Source organism: Rissa tridactyla, chromosome Z (assembly GCF_028500815.1).
Source record: "Rissa tridactyla isolate bRisTri1 chromosome Z, bRisTri1.patW.cur.20221130, whole genome shotgun sequence".
NCBI lineage: Eukaryota > Metazoa > Chordata > Aves > Charadriiformes > Laridae > Rissa > Rissa tridactyla.
In genome coordinates this window covers 18,169,770-18,190,791 of record NC_071497.1, presented here as the reverse complement: position 1 = coordinate 18,190,791, position 21,022 = coordinate 18,169,770, and the positions used below count along the sequence as shown (strand labels likewise).

The 21,022-nt window shown below is 36.8% G+C and overlaps 1 protein-coding gene across 2 annotated transcripts in view; it reads right to left on the bottom strand.

Annotated features, from left to right (window-relative positions):
• Positions 1-21,022, bottom strand: part of COMMD10 (COMM domain containing 10) — a 122,784-nt gene that overhangs the window by 4,084 nt on the left and 97,678 nt on the right. Inside the window, exon 6 of one of the 2 annotated variants that reach the window (XM_054184910.1) lies at positions 3-19,736. The exons of the other annotated variant lie outside the window; for it this stretch is intronic. Coding sequence (XP_054040885.1) covers positions 19,623-19,736 — 114 coding nt within the window. The 3' untranslated portion in view covers positions 3-19,622. Of the gene's footprint in view, positions 1-2; positions 19,737-21,022 lie in introns of those variants that run through there. 2 annotated transcript variants of the gene reach the window in all.

Genomic DNA, 21,022 nt, shown 5'->3' with positions numbered 1-21,022 from the left:
GAAGGAAAAAGAAAAAAAAATAATGAAGGAATAAGCACACTTTTTTCTTTTCTCTTTGGTATTAATTCCAGTAATTCAGAATATGAGATTAAGCTACATGAAAGACAATGGTTGCAACTGTTAGTTTTCCTTCCATTCACTACAATGTCCCTCGTATATGCATATTCCTTTTCAGTGAAGAATTCAACTCTACAGGTACATTTATTCTCCCTGCTGCGAATAATAATAACAAAGTATTCTATGAAAATGATTTTGTTACCCTCTTTTTAAGTCAGATAAAAATGAAAGATTACATTCATCTTTCTCAGCAGTCCGTCTAAGATGTGGTAAATACCATTACACAATGACAAAGTCAGTAGTGTATTTGATTGAACTTGCACAGATACTAATGTATTGCACCGGCACAAAGCTAATACTTCCATTCATTAATCTATCAATTATGATCTTAGCATGCTGACACTGCTATAGGCATCTGTGCGCAGATTCAGCCCAAGTTAACAATTAACACAACAGCTTTGAAGCAGTGCTTAAACACTAAAAAAGCAAAATAACACAATTGATGGAAACTACTGTGAGTAAAACAGATGGTGGTAATAATCCTCTGCGTGCATGTGCTGATGTCTGGTTAAATTAAAATTTCTGTCCTGCTTAACTCACTTGCAAGAAACAGGTAGTTTAATGCCTGCTACTTTCAAGCACGGAGCAGGATCTATCCAGACTGTTTCTAGCCTTATTCCTTCCACTTCGCTTTGTCACTTTACTTCTTTGAAAATAAATGCCTAACTATTACTGCACATTCTCTGTTTTGCTGCTAGACTTTCCAAGGCTTGGAGGCATTCCTGAGGATAACAGCTGCACTTCCATAAACACTAACAAGGTTCTGTGAAAACGGAATCTGTGGACACCTCCACTCACAAAATATTATCAGCTGAAATAACTTACACACACTTATTTTGTTTAAACTGGTACCAACCTCACGCACCACTTAAGTCAGTAGGAAAATGCTTATTTATCAATTCAGCTTCAATAAGCAAGGACACTTTTGCACAGAGACCAGGCTGTGGGCCAGATTCTGTGTACTCTCATACCGATGCACGTCTCGATTTGAGTCAAATAATGCTGCTGAATTTGGCGCACCAAATGCACAAGAGCAGCAGAAGCCCTGGGAACTCAGGATAGGTACTGCCTGGTGCCTGCTCCTCAAAAGGAGCTGTAAGACACAGGAAAGGGATAAAATGACTGGGGCCAGCCTGTCTGGTGCAATTCCTCCTCCCCGCTCTGCAGAAAGAAGGATCCTTTCCAACAATTTCAGGAAGGCTACAAAAGCCTAGAAAAGGACCAGTGATTTGCATGAGAGACCAATCTTCCCCCTCTGGGAAGGAACAATGCAATTCTGGGAATCGTATGGTGAATACAAAATAAAACTACCAGGACAGCAGTTCTCTTTGCCATGACTCCAGCTGATCCTCCTTCCAAAGAGCATAATGCCGTGACAGGGAAGTAAAAGCATTTTTAAAGGCTTTCTAACAGCTAAGAAACAAAAAGAAAGCAAACAAGTGGTTTCTTCAGAAAAGAAAGGGGGTAGAGGAAAGAAGAAAGATACACTAATAGCAAGTGGATCTACCATTTCAGCCTGGATGTTTGTTAGGCATTTCCCATTCCAGACGGATTTTGGTGTCTGAATGGAAGGAAAAGAAACTGAAAACGGGACGTTCAGAATAAAAGGAAGATACCATATATCTTAAAGTTTATCAGTCACGATGGATGGTCGGGGTCACCTCTTGTATGGATTCTGGCAGAAGAGTCTGCTGGATTCCCATACGATGGCTTTGCAATGCCTCCAGAGAGGGGCAGCGGGTGCGTGACACCTCCAGCCACCGGATCTCACTTCCCTGAGCTCCAAGTCTCATTCAAGATGCGCACCTTCTGGCACTGCTTCAGATCATCAAGCAAGATCAACTTCTCACACACACACAAAATAGAAACTGAAAAGCTTGTCTCTCATATTTTCCTCTGACTATGTTAATTACTGCAAGTCATAAGATAGGATATGCTTACGAAAAATGTGTGCCTTTTGATTTGGGTTCTTTTTATATTAAAAAAAAACTACACTATGCTTTATGAACAGGCTGAGATCTCTCTTCCCGTTATTATTTAATAATCACAGTCTAATAACTAAGAGAAAATTTATGTTGCATTGTGGCAGGCAAATGTCTGCGGAGATCTAAAAGAAAGCACGCCATGCCAGGCTACATTTCTGATCTGGGGGTGGGAGTGTCAATGGGAGAGGGGATATAACAAATCTTTTACAAAATATGTTGTTTATCTGCACTTAACCCTCTGCTAAAACAGAATTGTTTCTGTGTGTAAAAACCTGGTACATTTACTACACGACTTCAGCAGAGAACAGTGTCCCAAAAAAACATGCACAAGTGTGGCACCAGTTAAAAATGTTATTTTTACAATATTAAATTTCTCACTAGTATGAGTCCCTTGAGGAAGGTGCCAAATGATCACTGTTACGTGATCAGGAGTTCCTATATAGACCACAAAAACATCGTATCGTTACTAGGTTCCTACAAGAGAAAGCTATGTCTGATCAGGCTGGTGGCCCCTCATTTTTAGCTGAGATATCCATTATTCATTATTTTCTTTATTCTGTGTAAACACAAACAACTATAATTAAAACATGTCACATGGTTGCCATCCAGTTCTTTAATTTCTCAGTAAAATAGTATTAAAATGACTGTATAGATAGAATATTGCTAAAACCCCCAGAACAGGCCAATTCCTAATCTATTTTATGGAATTTTGCTCAGATAAGGATACAAAATTACAAACTGCAATAATTTTTCAACCATAACTAAAACATAGGATAAAAAAAAAATAATCGCTTTCAGCTTACTGACTTAATTAAATGTCACTGTGTGCAGATAGAGTCTCAGCCTATTTACGAAAAGGGCAGCTAAGCTGCCTTCTTTTATCTGCTCATACAGGTTTTCAGATGTTGTCTCTGACCTAGTATGTGTTTCCCAGAACATAAATAAGAAAACAGTAATTTGCTGGATGTCTAACTCGTTTCTTCCTTCTATCAAGTATATCATTCTCTTTTCCTCTTTCCTGATAAATTTCCTCCCATTCCTCACCTTCACTCTACTCTTTCCCTCATTTCTGGCATCTCATTTTCTCTTTGCTGTTATCGTCGTCACGTGAAAGAAAACTAAACAGAGTAACCAGAGAACTAAACTGAATTTATCCCCACTGTTCTACTCAGTCACACTAATACTTTTTCTAATTACATCCCACACTTTGTCGCTGTGGCAGTAAAATTCCTAGCTCCTACTTTTAAGAGTTTTAGCTTCATAGCATCAGAAAAACATAGTTGGAGATGTTACTCCTACAAAGACAAAAAACCAGCAGACATTCATTCTTTGGGCAGCTTTGAAAATGTGGTAACATTTTTGTCTGATTCAATACCCATTATGAGTGGCAGGGACAGCGCCAGAGTGATCCGTTCAATGAGCTGAAGAGGGGATGTGCATCACCTTCAGCTAAATAAAATTGCTGTTAAGTTCAATGTGCTCATCTGCTGTTAAACATGACAGAGCATTGCATTTACTACTGGAAAAGTCTGCATGAATTGCAGGTGTCGCCCAAGACAAATCTTTACATCACTCAGAATCCATTGCAGGGAATAAGGTATTAAGTTTTCTGAAACATACGGTTTAACATATTTGGACACATATCACTACTGAATGTATTCTTAAGTGATAAAATTAAATTTTAGTGCCATTTTGCCTTTCTAGATCTAAATGGAATCTGATTTCATTACACCTCTCCTCTCACCCCAGCACTGTATCACTTTACAATTTATAGCCTCCTGAGAACTGTGAAATTCTAATAAGTTTAACTGATTAGGGTTGTTTTCTCCCCTAAGCTATCTTATCATTTATTGTCTGGTATCATTTTAAAAAAACATAATATCCTCACTATTCTCTAAAACAGCTGTTCAAAACCAAAATTCCTTTGGGAGGTGGAAGAGGGTGGGGAAGAGGTGAGAGAAGTGAAAGGAAAATGAAGATAAGAACTTCCTGCTACCCTATCCAAAACAGCCTTTCCGAATGTATGGCTAATTCTACAAAATAGCTACAATCATTCAATATACACTTAGGTTACAACCACCAGCAATCAGGCAAATATTTAGCTGAACATGATCATCAGCATAAAATGATGAAGATTCAACTACACAAGATATAAAAGAGCCTCCAATTTCCCCATTGCCTCGGCTAACAATTTATTTTAAACATTAATACCTTCTTGCTGCAAAATGTTTCTGTGGAAACCATGCAAAAAATGTCTCCTTAAAATACTTCAGAAAGCAGAGGCAAATTCCTGGTTATTATCAAAGGATTTGATAGTTGTTAATATTATTATTATTGTTATTATTATTTTTAATCCAGTGCTCTAGATACTTCTATTTTAATGTACTACCACAAAAGGCTTTATTACTAATCACTGAGTTTTGCAACCTTATTTATTGCCCAGCTGTATTCCACATATTTAACTCCCCCACCCCATGCATAAGCACAGAGCAAGGCACTAGGAGTTATAAATAAAAGGTAAACTTCTGGTTTTAAAGCTAACTTGAATATGAAAAATTGATATTGCTGTAATAGTTCTCAACTGCAAAGCTGCAACTACTTTTACGACATTGCAAAATAAATGCCAAGTATTCTGAAGCAAACAGATGGAGGGACAGGTTGGTTTGTATATCTGAATGTCTACTGATAATGATAATGTTCTATGACTGAGCACATGTAAAAAATTACAGTATATTCAGTGAGGTTTGTTAATAGTAACTAGCTGAAGCAACACATAACCCAGTCTCCATATTCTAATATAACCTGTAATGCTGTCTTGAGCCACATCTCAATTAGGTTTTAAGAGAAGAATATTTTCACATTCACTTTCCATTCTCCAATTTATTGCTATTATGATATCCTTAAAATCTCAGATATAATGGGAGGATATGGATAATTAAACTAATCAGTTTATGGCCAAATTCAGATGCACTCCTAAACAGACCCTAGATGATTCTTAGTAGCCTACATTTCCCTCTGGACCTATCAGTTTCTGTGCGACATCAATTCAGAATTCCTTTAAATTTCCTTGGACCCTGGAGAACTGTGCATTCGCTTAGGCACTTACAGATGGGAAGCTGCATCTCACACAATTTATCAGCAATTTTCAGCTGCTTGGTCAGAAAGATGAATTGTAGCATGGTAAGAAATGCAGATGCGTTAAAACAGACCAGCATCACTTAAAAGCACACCTGTTCCTTAACTCTCTGCACATTAAGAGACAGCAATTATGACTTCTTTATATTCTTACAGCTGTAGGTGGATGTAATTCCGCTCAGGGATTCAGCAGAACACAGGGAGTTAAATACCAACTTATATATTCCTAATTACACTTCTTTCACATCATCAGAAAATGTGACCTTCAAACTTCATTCTTCTTCCAAGCTTATTTCCATTTGCAGTACCAAATAATTATTTTTGTAGGGAAAAAAAAATAATCATGCCTTACGACTGAACTGCATGCATTTTTAAGCCTCAACTGTTAAAAACCAGAACGTTTTTCATACTAACCCCCTCTTTTCCTGATCGATGTTAACATTTAGTTTGTACCTATACTGCATTTTACCTTTCAAAGTTGCATTTCTTTTTCATATAAGCTTAAGAATTTCAAATTCCCTGTGGCATTTAGGGAGATCAAAATCAGCAGCATACTAAGGACATCTTTCCCTCCCTTTGCAATGTATTTGTAAGCTCATACCTAAAGCTGTGTTGATTCCTGAGATTCAATCAACATGTTGCTGGAAGTTGACGGTTTGGAGATACTGACAACTTTACTCCAGCAGATAACAGGATCATCTAAGTATGTTTTCATGGAAAGTGCCTAGAATAAATTAATTGCCCCAGTAGTGAGCCAATAGACTCCACAGGCATTTGTAGACCTGCAGAAGACCTGACATACTTCCCAACAGCAACACGAACTGTCAGTCATTTCCATTTCCATTCCTGTTCCCTTCTACCCTCATGAAAATATCCATTACTGGCTGGACCACAGAGGCTGGGAAGATCACAGAGCACTAACGGCAGACAGGCTCCTTTCTTCACAGTAGGGGAGAAAAACGCTTTTAAAACTGAGACAATTACCTGGAAAAAAAAAAAACTACAGTTTTCACCTCAATACATCTAATCAAAGTAAATACCATCTTGCTAAAGACAAGGGAGATAGCAAAGCATTTTTTTTCCAACAGCTGTATTCAGACAGAGGGTTCCTTTGCCTTGAATGTCCTAGGAGTTTCTATAAATAACACCATTCGGTTGGTTGGTCTTTTAATGATACTTTTGCACGGAAAACCTCTCAAAAACAGAAATCTAGAGTTGTAGGGTTGTCACTTCTGTGCAAAGATTATGTTAAATACACTTTTATGAAAATATCACAGTGAACAAATATGCTTTGGGGGGAAATAGCTGGTAACTGTGTATCAGTGCATGTCTACCACAAGAAATATATAAAAGTAGGTCTTTTGTACTGATACGTCCCTGGATGTTCTACAGAAAATGGCTCATAGAAGATCTATTGAAAGGCTGGTTTCCTTCTATGCCTGTTCAGTATTTTGTATATACCTTCACTTGCCGTTCCCTTCTTTGAAGATGACTACACACAGCACAAGTTCGTTGTTGATTCCTCAGCAGTCTCCACACGGGATCAGCTGCTAACAGCATAAAGCATCCATCTGCACAAATGTGTCATTGTAATTTCAGGATTCAATAGGAAAATGTGTAGGTATAATTCCCAAATACAGTATCCAGGAAAAGACGTGTTTGAAAATGTTTGGTTTGATTCATTAATAGGCCACCACACAATCACTAAGAATATCACTGATTAATCTAAAGAACACAGGTCCTAATAATGACAACTTTCCTATTTCGTCTCTCGTATAATTCTGCAAATTATAATGTACTCTTAATACTGTAGAAAGCTCCCCGAGTAAGCAACCTCACTGAAAGTTTAAAATAAATATACCCCTTCTTCCTATTAAATTTCAATGTATCAAGTATGGAGAAAAGAGTCTCTGGGAAAGTATGTACACCCTAATTGTTGCATATTGCTTATACAGTGTACATTCTGTAACTATCAGAATACAACTTTCTTCTTTAGTCAGAGCTCTACTTTGATGACTAAATAATTTTATCCCTGAGAAGAAATTACATTCTTTGATCTTTCACATTTTGGTACACCTTATTTGGCACAGAAAATATGATATTAAAAAAAATAATAATTAAGTTCATGAACACTGCAAGGAAAAACAAGGAGTTACAACTCAGTGGTTTCATTTATTTCCACCAGGACTATCACGTAAGTCTTCACACAGCACGAAGACCAGTGAGTTCACACTTCTATGATAAAGATATCTCACATCAACACTGACGCAACAGTCTTACATTCACCTTGAATGATAAGGCATTCACTTTCTTCTTATGCTTATACTCATACAGAACTACTGCTGAAGAAACAGAGAGCCCAGCAGTAAGAAGCACACCAGTTGCAGAAATGCTTTTAAGCTTTTCTGACCTCACATGTTCACCGAATTTGACCATAGGAAAATTCATTTTTTACAAACTACACATGAAAAAGATGTCATGTAGGTATGGTTATGAAATATTTCCATTATTGTACTCAGAAAATAATCCAACTCTAGGAAGCTAACAGAACTGAGTGTAAATTTAGGTGCAACACTAGCCTAGCATTGGCATCTGAAAACTTAGATTATGGACTCAAATGCTGCAACTTGGGTAAGTATCTTAGGATAGTGAAGCTCAGCCCTACAGCATCGAAGGCAGACTAAGACAGATTTGTTTGTAGATACACAATGGTCAAAACCTCCTGTAGCAAGGAAAGCAGCTCAACAAGATGCACAGAATGGTTTAGAGCGCTTCTCGCACAGCTTGCTTGTAGCTGACATGATTAACATGCAGTTGCAAATCCTTTATGTTCAAATCAGGTACACCTCTAACACTGGTCTGAAGAAAGCTGGACTTAGAGAAAGCTCAAATTGTGATCCAAACTGCTCAGGAAGCCAGCCCTTTGGTCTCAACTAAAAGCCACAGATAACCTCCTGTATCGGGGGAAGAAACTCGGGCTATTGTCCTCTGCATCCACACCTAGAGCAACTGCTCCGACAGGAATTCCATATGGTGTAGTCATGCAGATAAGTGACACTTTAAGACGGCTTTAGACGAATGGAGGAAGCTGGCATCTTCTTGCAGCGTTAACTTCTGAGCCTACCTGTTCAATAAGATACTGCAACACTGTACTGTTTTACCGTGAAAGGCCTTTCTTCACCACCAGACAACCTGAAAGCATCTATTGTTTCTACCAAAGCACAAGAAAAGAGGCTGGATAAACGATGCCAGCAGCTAGAGGACGGATCTAAGGAAGCTCAGATCCACGTAAAATCAATGTAAGCGATGTGAAAACACCCTTTCAAAAAAATCTGCTTAAACGTTTACAAAATGTCAACATTAGATAATCTGTAAATTAGTTCTTTTGTTTGGGACGGGTCACTGAGAGTATCACCAATTTGTATTTTGTTAGGAGGCAAGCAAAGATAAAATAGTCGGGGTTTTTTTTCTGTGCTAAACGGGTGTTAGTGGCTGTCAGCAAGCGTATCTCTGATCTCCAACTGGGTGCTTGCTTGCACACAAGTCTCAGCTGCTGAAAGAGACTGGAAAGCCATACAGGAGTGTGGGATGTTAACTAGTAGTCTAGTCCCCAGCAGGATCAAAGACAGAGCTCTTAGGGAGTAAGATTGTTTGTAAAGTAATGTATATTTTCTTTCTTCCTTTTTTTTTTTTTTTAATTAGGAAGTCACGTACTATTTTTACTGTATTATAAGAAACAGAACAGAGGTACAGCTTTTGCTGCAAAAATCAAAATTTATTTTGATATAATATGCCAGACTCCCAGCCAGTATCTCTTCCTTTCTAGAAGCAACTCAGCAAGGCCCTGAACCTGGGCTATCCGTTTGGATCAAGGACACACCGACGTCAAGACTGTGGTGAAAAAGGCATCGCCACCCTGACACAAGCAAACACCAATATTTCTCAGGCAACATGGCACTGTGCAAAACTGGAAGAGGTCTTTAAAAGCAAAGTTTCTCAAATTAGACAAAAAAGCTTTCCCTTTTTACAAGGATTTTTTTAAAAAAGACTGGGTAGTCTTTCCTGATTATGACTGCAAAATTAAGAGGAATGTGGAAACAACCACTTATTATGAAGCAATCCGCCACCAACTTTTCTTTCTCAGTTTATTGCTGAAGGCTACATGTTCCAATTGTGAGAAATAAGTTCCGGTCCGAATGAAATAGGCTCAGGCAGAATCCCCTGTGAAGCACGTTTTTATTCACGTTCTTTCAAGAGCTGGTGACCTAGCAAGTAGGCACACTTCCAGTTCTTGAAACACGCCTTTTTATTCCCTAATCCCAGACGAATTTTTCCCTCCCCTGTTTCCCATTGGTTAGGTACTCCAGGGCTCACAGTCTGTCCGAGGCGCCTAAAATTCTTCCCAGATGCCCTGCCTCTACTTCTCTTTATGCTGCACCTAAAGGGATTATCTGGCTAGTTTATTTCTTTCCTTTTTGGAAAAATTGCTCAATGTCATTAGCCCTGGTTAAATGTTTGACTACCCTCCTAGTCACTAATCCAGTAGGAATCAGTTTGTCCTTTTGTCTGTGTGATAAGAGATGTTCTACAAGCCTTTGCTGGAGCCTCTTTGTCTCAGTCATTCCCTTATCATGCCACCTCTGATGGAAACGGCTTTTCTCCTCTGCAAAAGCAATACCTGCCTTTCTTACACAATGATGCAGAACTTATCTATTTTGGATTTTAGACAATGTGGTTTCAGTGATCTTGCTTTGTTACTGTAAAGTTATTTAAAGCTCAATGCAGTGGTGTGGTGTGAATTCTCACTGCTTACAAGGAAAACTGGACAGAGTGCTAAAGACAGAAAGTACTACAAGTGCTGTGTAAGTGTTTTCACATACAGTGAAGATGAAACCAAACCACTCACCCACAGATTCCTTCAAAGCCAAAACATGAATATAAGTATATAGGTAATATCCTCTTAGGGAAGAAAAAACCCAGCTTTTGGCTAACATAAGCAATTTGAAAGAGGGTATCAAATCCCTTTTTCTTTTCTTCGAGTCTGTGTGCTATTGATTTACAGTTCATACAGGTTGCATTAAAAAAGTGAGCAATGTGAAGGAATACAGTACTAGATTTGGATTCTCCTACAGATGGCTGTAGTACAATGTAGTACTCAGGCCAGCTGCAATAGTTTCAGTGAGTATCAAAATTAAGATGCTTTTTATATTTTTCTCTCAAAACGAATCCGTTTAGCTCGAAATTAATTACATTTTTCTCTTTGAAGCCAGCACTGCATGATGAAAAACTAAAATGGTAAAGCAAGGAATAAAAAGTGATATTATACAGTGTAATCTGTTCATATAGACATGGAATTAATATTTAAACTATGTTTAATGTCTTTCAGATTTTTACCTTTTTAACATACATGTTCTTCAAAGGGAAAAATGGAAAAATAAGGTGCTACAGGTCAGTTTGCAAATGCTATTTTGTCTGTATGAACAATTTTATATAAAACTGGTGTTTAAACCTATGTTTAAGATATTAAGTCACTTCTTCAAAAAAAATACTGAAAGCTTATTATTTGCTTAATGTGTTGTCTACATTGACTATAACACAGATTAAAAGTGTAATATACGGGTTAGTAACTGATATTTAGATTTGCAATCTAAGAAGTTATGAAACTTTTCAAATAACCTAACATGTTTCCAGATTTTTCCACAAGTCCTCTTATATATGGAGAGAAAGCTAAGAATATACTTGCTGACCACCAAAGGTTTTAAATTTAAAAGAATAATAAAGAAAGGAAATGGTTTAAAATATTTTCTCTCAAAATAGTCTTTATATGCTACTATGGAAAGGAAAACAAGTTTAATGTAATGCAACTTTTCTCCTCCTTTTCGTCATGAGAAGGTTTTCAACATGCATACTGTTCCCCACAACATTCTTACCTCTATGACAGGTTATTTTAGTTTATCTTGTTAAAGATTACAGATCTAATCTGTTTAGACAGCCTACCTCATAACAAAGAATAGTATTTTGTAATAAATAATAATGATCCCTTAGATGAAGAGTTGATAAGGAATACAATTTCAATCCATCCATGAGGATTCAATTTCTCTGAATATTTTTCACAGGGAGTTGACCCCAATGAAATCCCTAGCAGCTGGCAATCACACCTTTTAGATGACCACTGTTCTTCACTCTTAGGAGACATGAAATTGGATGCACAAGTAATTTCAATAGACACTAGCTGATCAGCAGTGACAGTAGCCAGAAAGATGATCTAGATAACTTGGTAGTAGGCCAGTAAAATTCACAAGTGACAAGGCTGTTGAATGGTCTGTCTTGGAATCCAAAGACTTTGCTGACCTCTTGCCAGTCTATCACCACCAGTTTAAAAGTGCTGCAACTGGAGTCTGATTAATGATTCTTAAACAATGCCAAAGTATTCCAGCACAATCTCCAATAGCTCTGAAACTTTAAAAAGAGTATAAAACATCCATAAAGACACAGACAGGACTGAATATCCAAAGGGTCTGGAGCTCTTGGATAAAAAATTGCTGCCATTAGTCTGTTATGCCTCTAGACACTACCATTCAGAGCATCACCTAACCAGAGGGCTCTTGGTGTACAATCAAAATGCTATGGTCAGATAATACAAGGTGCTAGATTCACTTCAACTGTTAAAATGTGTGTAATAGAAAGTCAATAGGTTAATTTTGCATCAGTGGTTGCACAGCCCATTCTCTCAGAAGAAAGACCGCATAAAAATGCAAGGCTGGCATAAACTCTGTATTAGTTGCATATATTCTAGATAATGTGACAGAATGGCAATCACGTACCCAACATTACAAGTCTTCTGTGAGCAATCCAGTAGTGAAGAGATACAGTATTAATGATTGTGAAATCATGCCTAGACTCCATGGCATAAAATTAATTGCGAAACCATGGCATTAGGCTTAATTTCTTCTCAAGGTACTGACTGGCTGTGAATTGAACTGAAAATGCTATTTACAGGCCAGTATGGGGCAATATTTCCAAGAAAACAAGAGACTGAAGAGGTTAAGATAAATATCAAAACGTGGCTGTAAATTACCTTGCTGAAACCTCCTACCCAAAAGCTCCCTGGAATATTTCACTACTGTGAAGCCATACCACAAGGAATCTCACAGGGCGTTATTCAGATGATAATAATGGTTACTAGAAAATACTTCATTTTCTACACTTCTGTTTAATGCAGCATGGCATCACCTCCTTAGTAGTTGCATTTTCCTGCATAATGCATTTTGCTAACACTGTGTTTACAGAAACCAAGACATTAAGCATTGACAGAGATCCACATTCAAAACCTACACAAATTCATGAAATTTTAAGAAAATTTACATTGGTTACTGCATAAAATCCCAGCATCCCACTGCTTCTAGTTGCTGAACAGAAAAAGCTCCTGAATTCTCTCCAGTTGAATGACTCCAGTTGAAAGTGCAGAACAATGCAAGAATTTAAAAACAAAATACAGCTTTGTCACAGTCCTGACCACAGTGGTTTAAATATGCAATGGTTTCATAGCCTAGAAAATGTGAGAGATATACTGTGACTGAGCATTACAAAGAAAGTAATTAGTTCACTGAGAACAATCCAGAAATCAGCATAGACCTTGGAAAAGATCAACCTCAGGATGAAGAGCCTGCAACGGCGGCTGCTCTTCGGCCCTGCTATCACTCTGTGTTCTAGGAGGAAAAGACAGTCCTTTTCACCATCCCTGTAATTCCCAATTAGGTGATACCTGGGCTCCAATAACAGCCTGTCCCCGTATTTCTAAACTACTACGTTGGCAGCTGTGTGAAGTGAGGCAGGGGGTCTCAGTCATAGCGCACAGCATGCAGAAAAAAAGCAATTGAAGTTCGCATGTTTTATTGGTCTGAACCCTTAAACTACTTTCTCATCCAAAGAGGTAGCCAACACAGAGTCTTAGTATGGAAACACTGTTCTTCCACACCTGTGTTTGAAGAACAGGGCATGAAGAGAAGGGTAGTCTTGTTATGCATTACGAACAACAGAACTGCAAAATAACAATGTGTAATACCGGAAAGGGGGAACAGAGACCTTCCTTACAGCAAGAAAAGCTTATTGCTTTCCTTATTGCAAGGACTGACAATGGCAGATACCACCGGCAGATTTTTTCTACTGCTAAAAAGGGATTTTAATGTACTGTGGTCACAGACGAACACAAAGCCCCTGTATTAAAAAAAAAAATAATACCAAAATACCCACATTCAGTATATTCCTACGGAATAAGGATTTGACCAGAGTGGTTCACTAGTACCGCAGACAAATTACGGAAAAAAAAAAAAAAGATATTTTCAAAAAAGTTAAATTTAGATGTTATGTTTTGCAGCAATAAAAACTTTCTGCTCCATCAGTGCAACAAATTTATTTAATGCCTTCAACTAAGTAAACAAATTTTAAGAATCTATAGATCTCTCCTTCACTTGATGTTAAAGTCTCAAAGTACGCCCAATATTTTTGCTGGTATAGTTACTTTTCAGTTAACTGCAGTGAATGCTTTATTATTTGGGCTTTTTTTTAAGTGCTTTTCAGTGAACTGCATTGACCATATTATTATTTGGGATTTTTAATTTCTTTCTTTTTTGGTCCCCTATCAGGAACCCTATTCATGATATATCAGAAATGGTTCCTTCCACACTACCGTAATGTAGAAAATCTAATATCAAAGGAAAAAACTTGTCCTAAAACCCGTGGGTAAATATTAGATGCATATATGCAGCATTAATTATTTAAAATCTTGTATTCTGTCCTTTAAAACTTTTTTTTTTTTAATTCAAGCTGTTTTGAATAACAGGGAGGAAAAAGGAACCTGAAGTAAGTAAACTGATTTTAGAGATTTTTCTTTTTATCAACAATGAAACGTGCTCATGAGCACTTTATGTAAATGGCTTAGCACAAAATAATTTTATTATGGTTAAGACATAATTCAGTGGACGAAAGGGAGGAATGGAACAGGGAAAAAGTAAGAGCTTTCAATGTACGCATTGAATTAATCCTACATCAGTGGAGATTAAAAGAGCTACAGCAGTAAATTAAAGTCCATAAAAATATATATAGTGAGCTTTTCAGCATCCCTGAGAATTTGCCAAATATATACTACCTCTGTTCGCAGGTTTGTGCATCATCTACAGCACAGCATGAGATTAGATCGGCTACACAGCCTAATGCTTTCTTGATACGTTTACCTAGCCACAGTTTCAATATTCCATTACCCCTTCGCTGAAAGATGAAATGGCTTGCAAACACTGCTGCTGACTTCATTTTCCTCTTGATCCTCAATACTAAAAGCTGAAGTTTTAACAGTGTCACTTCTGAAAAAGCCTGGGAGACTGTAAGAGTGGTAACTTGCCTCACACATAACTTCGTAGCAGCAATTTTTATTTTTTTATTATAGGAGTAAAGTGCAGATTTGTATAAATGAGTGGTAAATTCAGTTCCCTCATGTTGCAGTGAAGAGCAGTAACAGCTTGACTCTTGAGATATTTTTATTTATTTTTCAATCCAAGCTTGGACATGTTTTGCATGAGGGATGATTTGAACTTCTACACTACCTAGGCTCTACTTTCACACTCCAATAGAAAATATGTAAGTCACACAAAGTAATGTTTTCTTGCGGTCCTCTACATATACTTCTTAAAAAAAAAAGACATGCCTACAATATAAAAATGTTTCTATCAAAGAATTAAAAGTCTGAAATCCAATTAATTAACAAGCAGGTTTTAGGCAAATCCATCTGTCCATTCCAAAAGACAATTAATACCTTTGCCCAGAATATTAAATCTTACATGGCCACAGAAGTACTGACACTTAATTCAATACTGTACCATCTTGCTAGAGGGAAAATGTAGAGTAGCTCTTTTGTAAACCCTATTAAAAATGTATGAGATATTTTTTATTTTGGAAAATTTAATTTTTTAATCCATAACCCTTAAATGTCATGCACATTAAAAACCAACATGCATTCTAAACAAAGCAGGTCAGAACCAGGCAGCATGTATTAATAACAATGGGTCTATTAGCATGGAATCAGAATGCCAGTCTTAACACAAGTAGGTCACATGTCTGTACAGCGAGCTGACTGACAATATGAATTTTCTCAATATGCAAACCTTTTTGTCCGAAACTACTTTTGTGGCAGTTGTGACATAGGTATTTTACGCAGCCATGAGAAAACAAGTGGTATTATTTTTAAAACACATACTTGTATTTCGTTTTGCCCAAGAAGAAGAACTGGCAGAGGACAGAACAATAAATTAAGTGGAGAAAAAATTATGATTACAGAAATCTAAGTTACAAAATGCAGTTTTTTCCTCTGTTACAAATGACTTCACAAGGGACTTTACAGCATGCCATAGGAATATCTCGTATTGCCATGGAAGTCAGAGATACAACCTTGCAGAAAGAAGCTATTTTCTGTTTGCCATATCACAAAACCAAAGGATATGGAAAACACAGGCATATTCAATGCTAGACCCTCCTCCTAATCCAAGGAGATCCCACACCCACAGTCCTATTCCTTTAAAAACTTACTTCTCAAACTTGAAAGCTCCTCAACACTCCAGAAAGCACCACCTTTTGTCATGCTCTGCTATCCATAACTTCAACATCATTTATATTCCATCGATTTCAGTCAGTAACCCCTCTTCGGACTTTCTCTTCTCCCTTCACCTGTTTGCAGGTAAGTATTTCAAACACTTGGGATTGCTGTCAAAGGTCCCTGAAGCTGCCTCTTGCAACAGGGTGTCTGACCTTCAGAAGTCATAAACCATTAAGTCATTTTTAACGAATATGTCTACAGTATGGAAAGAACCCTTGCATGCATGTCTGTTTAACTGACAAAACGAACTTGGAAATACACTCTGTGTCATTATAATCTTTGCTTAGCGTTAAAGCAATAGACACAGCCGGCCCTTCAGTTTACATCTACCACAAAACACAAAACCTGAGAAATTCTCAAGAAAGTCACAAAACGGATGTAACACCAGCAATTACGGAACAAAGATCTGGAATGAGAAAGGTAGCGGATATGAGTAGGCAAAGCTTCCTTTAAAAGATAATTAGCTTTCCAGCTAAAAAACCCATCTAATTTTCAGATTTCTTCTGTTTCACTGTTAACAGTCTGAAACCGATGACTTTAGAGGTAGCAGTGTATGTGCGCCCCCATTAGACACCCTCCCAGACTCCCAACTGCATTTCTTGAGCCTTTTGTGGGTTTAACAGCCTAATAATCCTCAACAGACCTCCATTCACAGGCTTGTCCCATCTTTCCTAAAACCCACGTAAAATGTTTGCACCCACATTTTTGGGCAAGGCTTTCCAAAGGATTATTACTTCTTATGTGAACATATCAGCACTTCGGCTTCAATTAAAAAACCCACATCCTGACATATCAGCTCCCTTTATAAAGTTAGTGTGAGTCAACGACAGTTGTGTTGCTAATCTCAGTAAATGCCTTCCCTCCATCTGTTAATTGTCATGCTATTGTCACATTGAGGGGAATATATTACAATGCTGCTTAAAGGTTATACTATATTTTATCCATTCAGCTTTAGAAAGACATGTTTTCTAATGTAATAATAAGGGACCTTCCTTAACTCCCAAAGCACCTTATCCATTACTTCCGTATTTCTCCACCTTTAGCCCAGCTTCTCTTTACTGACGAATCCATCCACACGTAGAACTCACAATTTGTGAGTCTCTTACTTCCTTTGAGAAAAAGAAGATGCTTAACTCCAGGAACAGGCAAAATATTACTTTAGAATGGAACTGAACTTTAGAAAAGAATGATTTCCTGTTTTTTAGTTGTAATCAATACACAATTATTAAAAGCAACAAGCACATGTTTTTTCTGAAAAATATATTTTTTAAATTATTATTATGAAATTGCATTGGTAGTGAAACAGAATAACTGCTCACCATCAATCAGCTTGCAAACATCCATTCTTTTCTTAATTATTTTTTAACCACTTGGATAACTCCTCCAATTTTGCATTCCCATTCCTAAAGCTGAACACCTCCCCCGCCCTTTTTTTTTTCTTACCCCACAAAAACGTTGTGGTCCCTTATAGTTAAGAATTTCAGAATATTACATTATTTTTAAGTAAACACAATTAGAAAGTACTGATTCAATTACAGTTTCTTTAGAGTAAGTACATACTATTTCTTTTACACGTACACTTTACAAATCTAAGAACCCAATGGTTCCTTTTTCTATCAAATAATGGATAATAATGTGCTAACTATTAATAAACTTATTCCTTATTATTAAGTTTATAGTTAAAAATTTCAAGTAGCAGCAGGATTAAGTACTAAAAATCATAGTCAAACTGCAAACAGGATGTAATTGATCTCTTTTTTTCCGCCAAAGCACCTACTCCCTCTCCAGATAGTAAAATATTTTTCGTTCCTTGTGCAAAACCCTTATCACTTCAATGCATCTGCTTAGTCTCTTATTTCATAAAAATGTAGCCTGTTTCTCTACTGTAGAAACCTCCCAGTAACCTGCTACAAAAAAATTGGCACTGTGCCTAAACATGTCTAAATACGCTTCAAAAGTTTGTATGCCTTTAGGTGAGACCATATTACATTAACGTAAAAGGGATTTCCAGCCAGCCAGATCTGGTAATGCCTTACAATAGTTGCCAACTGTTTCTCAGCTTATGTTAAAAGAACAGCTGATTTCTATGTATATACAACTGGTTAGAGCTGCACAATTCAAAACAGTTCAGCTGACATATTTTTATCCATAAAAAGCAAACTGGGTAACGTGAGTAAACTTCTCAAATCCATGAAGAATGCATTTTTTGGTAGAATGCAGATGTTACATTCTCATTATAGCTTAGTCTCTTCTAATCATGACAAAGTTGATACACTACCGCATGGTAGGAAGTACTGTAACCTAGCCATTGAATGTACAGCAGATTGTTTTTCTTTCCTCTATCAAAACTTGGGAGAGAAATTTTTCAATAATGAAGCAACAATGTCTCTGAATTTAGCAAGTAAATTCTCATTTATTGAAAGCTAAATATAAGTATTTAATACAAAGTATTGCTTATAGCACAGAGCATTAATACCCATTCAATTGCCTTATGTTTTTAAGGCCATTGAGGACACTTTATTACTGGGTTGGAGTTTTTTGGTTCGTTTTTTTTGTTTGTTTCAGGACATGAGCACCTAAAATTTTACCTAAAGGCAAAAGAGTAGACTATCTAAATTTCTTAATCTTAGTTGGCGTTTATAAACAAGAATAATATTTAATCATTCATATATGTTAGCTTTTAAATCCAGAATTTTACTTTCTAACATAAAAATTTTGATTAAGAACAAAGAAACATTTTCATTGCTTTTAACTGAATTGTGTGATTTTAGTTCCTTTTGCAATCCTGCAATTGTATTACCATCACTTCAACTAACTAAATTATTTTAATAAAGGCATGTACTTGACTTAGGTCCACTGCTTTTTTACAGAAATAAACAATAGGCAAGATTGTTATTCTCCTAATATGAAAAAAAGACAAGAACATTACAAAACCATAATTCACTCTAATGACTTGATGAATCTTTAGTCATAAAATCACACTTTAAGTTTAATGTTCTGCAGGCAAGTATATTGCGTGCGGCAGGAGAGGAAAGAGACATAAAAGAGGAAGAAAGTCTACAAGATATATATATTCTACATATAGGGAAATATTTAAAGATGCTTAAAGTGATATAGGATCCCGGAGTGTCTGTCACAGCATTTTCAGAAACAGTATATATACTTACGCAATTGTTAATGCTAGCATAACAGTTCTCTAAATTTATTCTGGCTCATGCCTGTTACGCTTATGAAATTCAACACAACAGTAGCACAGTTCTTGTTGAAGATCTTGCTGTGTCTCCTCAGCTGCCTATGCAACAATCTCAAACAGGCTGCAGAGACAATCTTTGCTCTTCGTTTAGCAAACTCTTCTTCGTTGACAGCTTTGTTTCTTTCTTTTTGTCTTTGCAGTAATGACGAAAACAAAGAACTTGCTGAATGCTCGTATTGCCTTAGTCCTTGTGTACAGAAGTAGTTTAGTGTTTGGTAACTCTGCAGATTTACTGCCATTTGTGTAACACAAAACAGCTCCAACGTTTGGATGGCTTATGATTTCATAATGCATCTGCAGAGTTCATGCATAATACATATTTTTCTGAGATTCATCCAAATAAAAGGAACTGAACAAACAGCAATCTGTGATGATGACATGGACGTCATCTTACTCAGAAAATTTAGTGCTCCCTCAAAAGTAAAATAAGGAATTTTACCACTGAGCTGAATATCCCTTCAGAATTATATTGCAATATCTAGTTTGACTATTTAGAAAGTCCAACCCTCAGGGATGGTCTTTGCAAATCTAGTGCCCACATACGCAGAGAAATACTATATTTAGTCTTCTGTATCGTCAAGCACGAAGCTGTGCAGGGTATCTAGAAAGAGAAAGGGAATACAGATCCTAAGGAGTACTGAACACTTTGTATTTAAAGACTACATCACTGGTATAATCCTATACCACTAAAATTTGCATCCTGTATACACCAAATGGAGACAAGAGTGACAGGTATAAAGGCAGGGAAAAATCAAAAATAATTAATGATTTAGATGCTTGAAGATGGTTTACATCAGCCCTCCAAATTCTTTTACACTGCAAGATTCCTGAAGTTTCTTGCAGAGCATAAATACAACAGGAGTTTAAATATTACTGAGAGAGAAAGCTGTCAGGGTAAAAGAACATTGGAATGAAAACAAATGGACATAATTAGCCAAATATTCAACTCAAATTCAAACGAAGTTTCCTAAACACTGTGACAGAGAAGCTGGAAGAGTTTCCCCATTAAACGGGACCAAAAATCTGAACTAATTTTATAACGAAGATGACACAATTTATGAAGGAGCTACATGACACAGCAATCTAATGAAAGCACAGGGTTATCACTTTGAGTTCCTGATTTCTTAGATTCTCATCCAAAAGAGTGATGCACCCAAAATCAGAAGTCACTTCTGAGCACTGTAGCACTTTCTATATTAGAACTAAGCAACCTTCAGAAGTATTAGAGAATATTAGTTTCTCAAAGCACACTAAATATTAACCCACATTAAAAATAAGCCAAAAATCCATTGTATATTGACAGCTACGGTAAGCTAGTGCCACAAATCTCCTTTGAATCTTAAAAACATGAAGCTGAAGACTTAACAAGCAAGCAGCCTCCTACGTACCTTGCTCTCTGGCCATTGTTTGCAGTGTTGCTGACAATATGCCCCAACACAACATAAAGCTTTCAGTTCTACATCCAACACATCATAAATAGCAACATGTACCTTAACTTTATCAAACCTACAAAAATCTCAGAAGCAGCTTTGAACTACTGTGAAGTGACATAATAGTATATCAGATTGTCACACAGTCCATTTGCTTATTTTGCTTTAATATTTGTGACAGCTGGTAAGATAAAAATCCGCTCTGCCCAGACTCTCAGTGTAGTGTAGTATCCTGCAGATTATTGGGTATTCTAACCAGCATCTCTCCTACACCTAATTTTCCATCAAACATCCTAAACCATGTTAGACTCATGATGTCAGAAATAGCTTAAGGGACTATTGTATATTGTCACTGTGAAACAGGCACAGCAGGTTACTTCAGAGAATAATCTCTTTCATTAAATTTTTAAGAAGTGAAATATCATTAGATCATTCATTCCCAGCAATCTGTATTGTT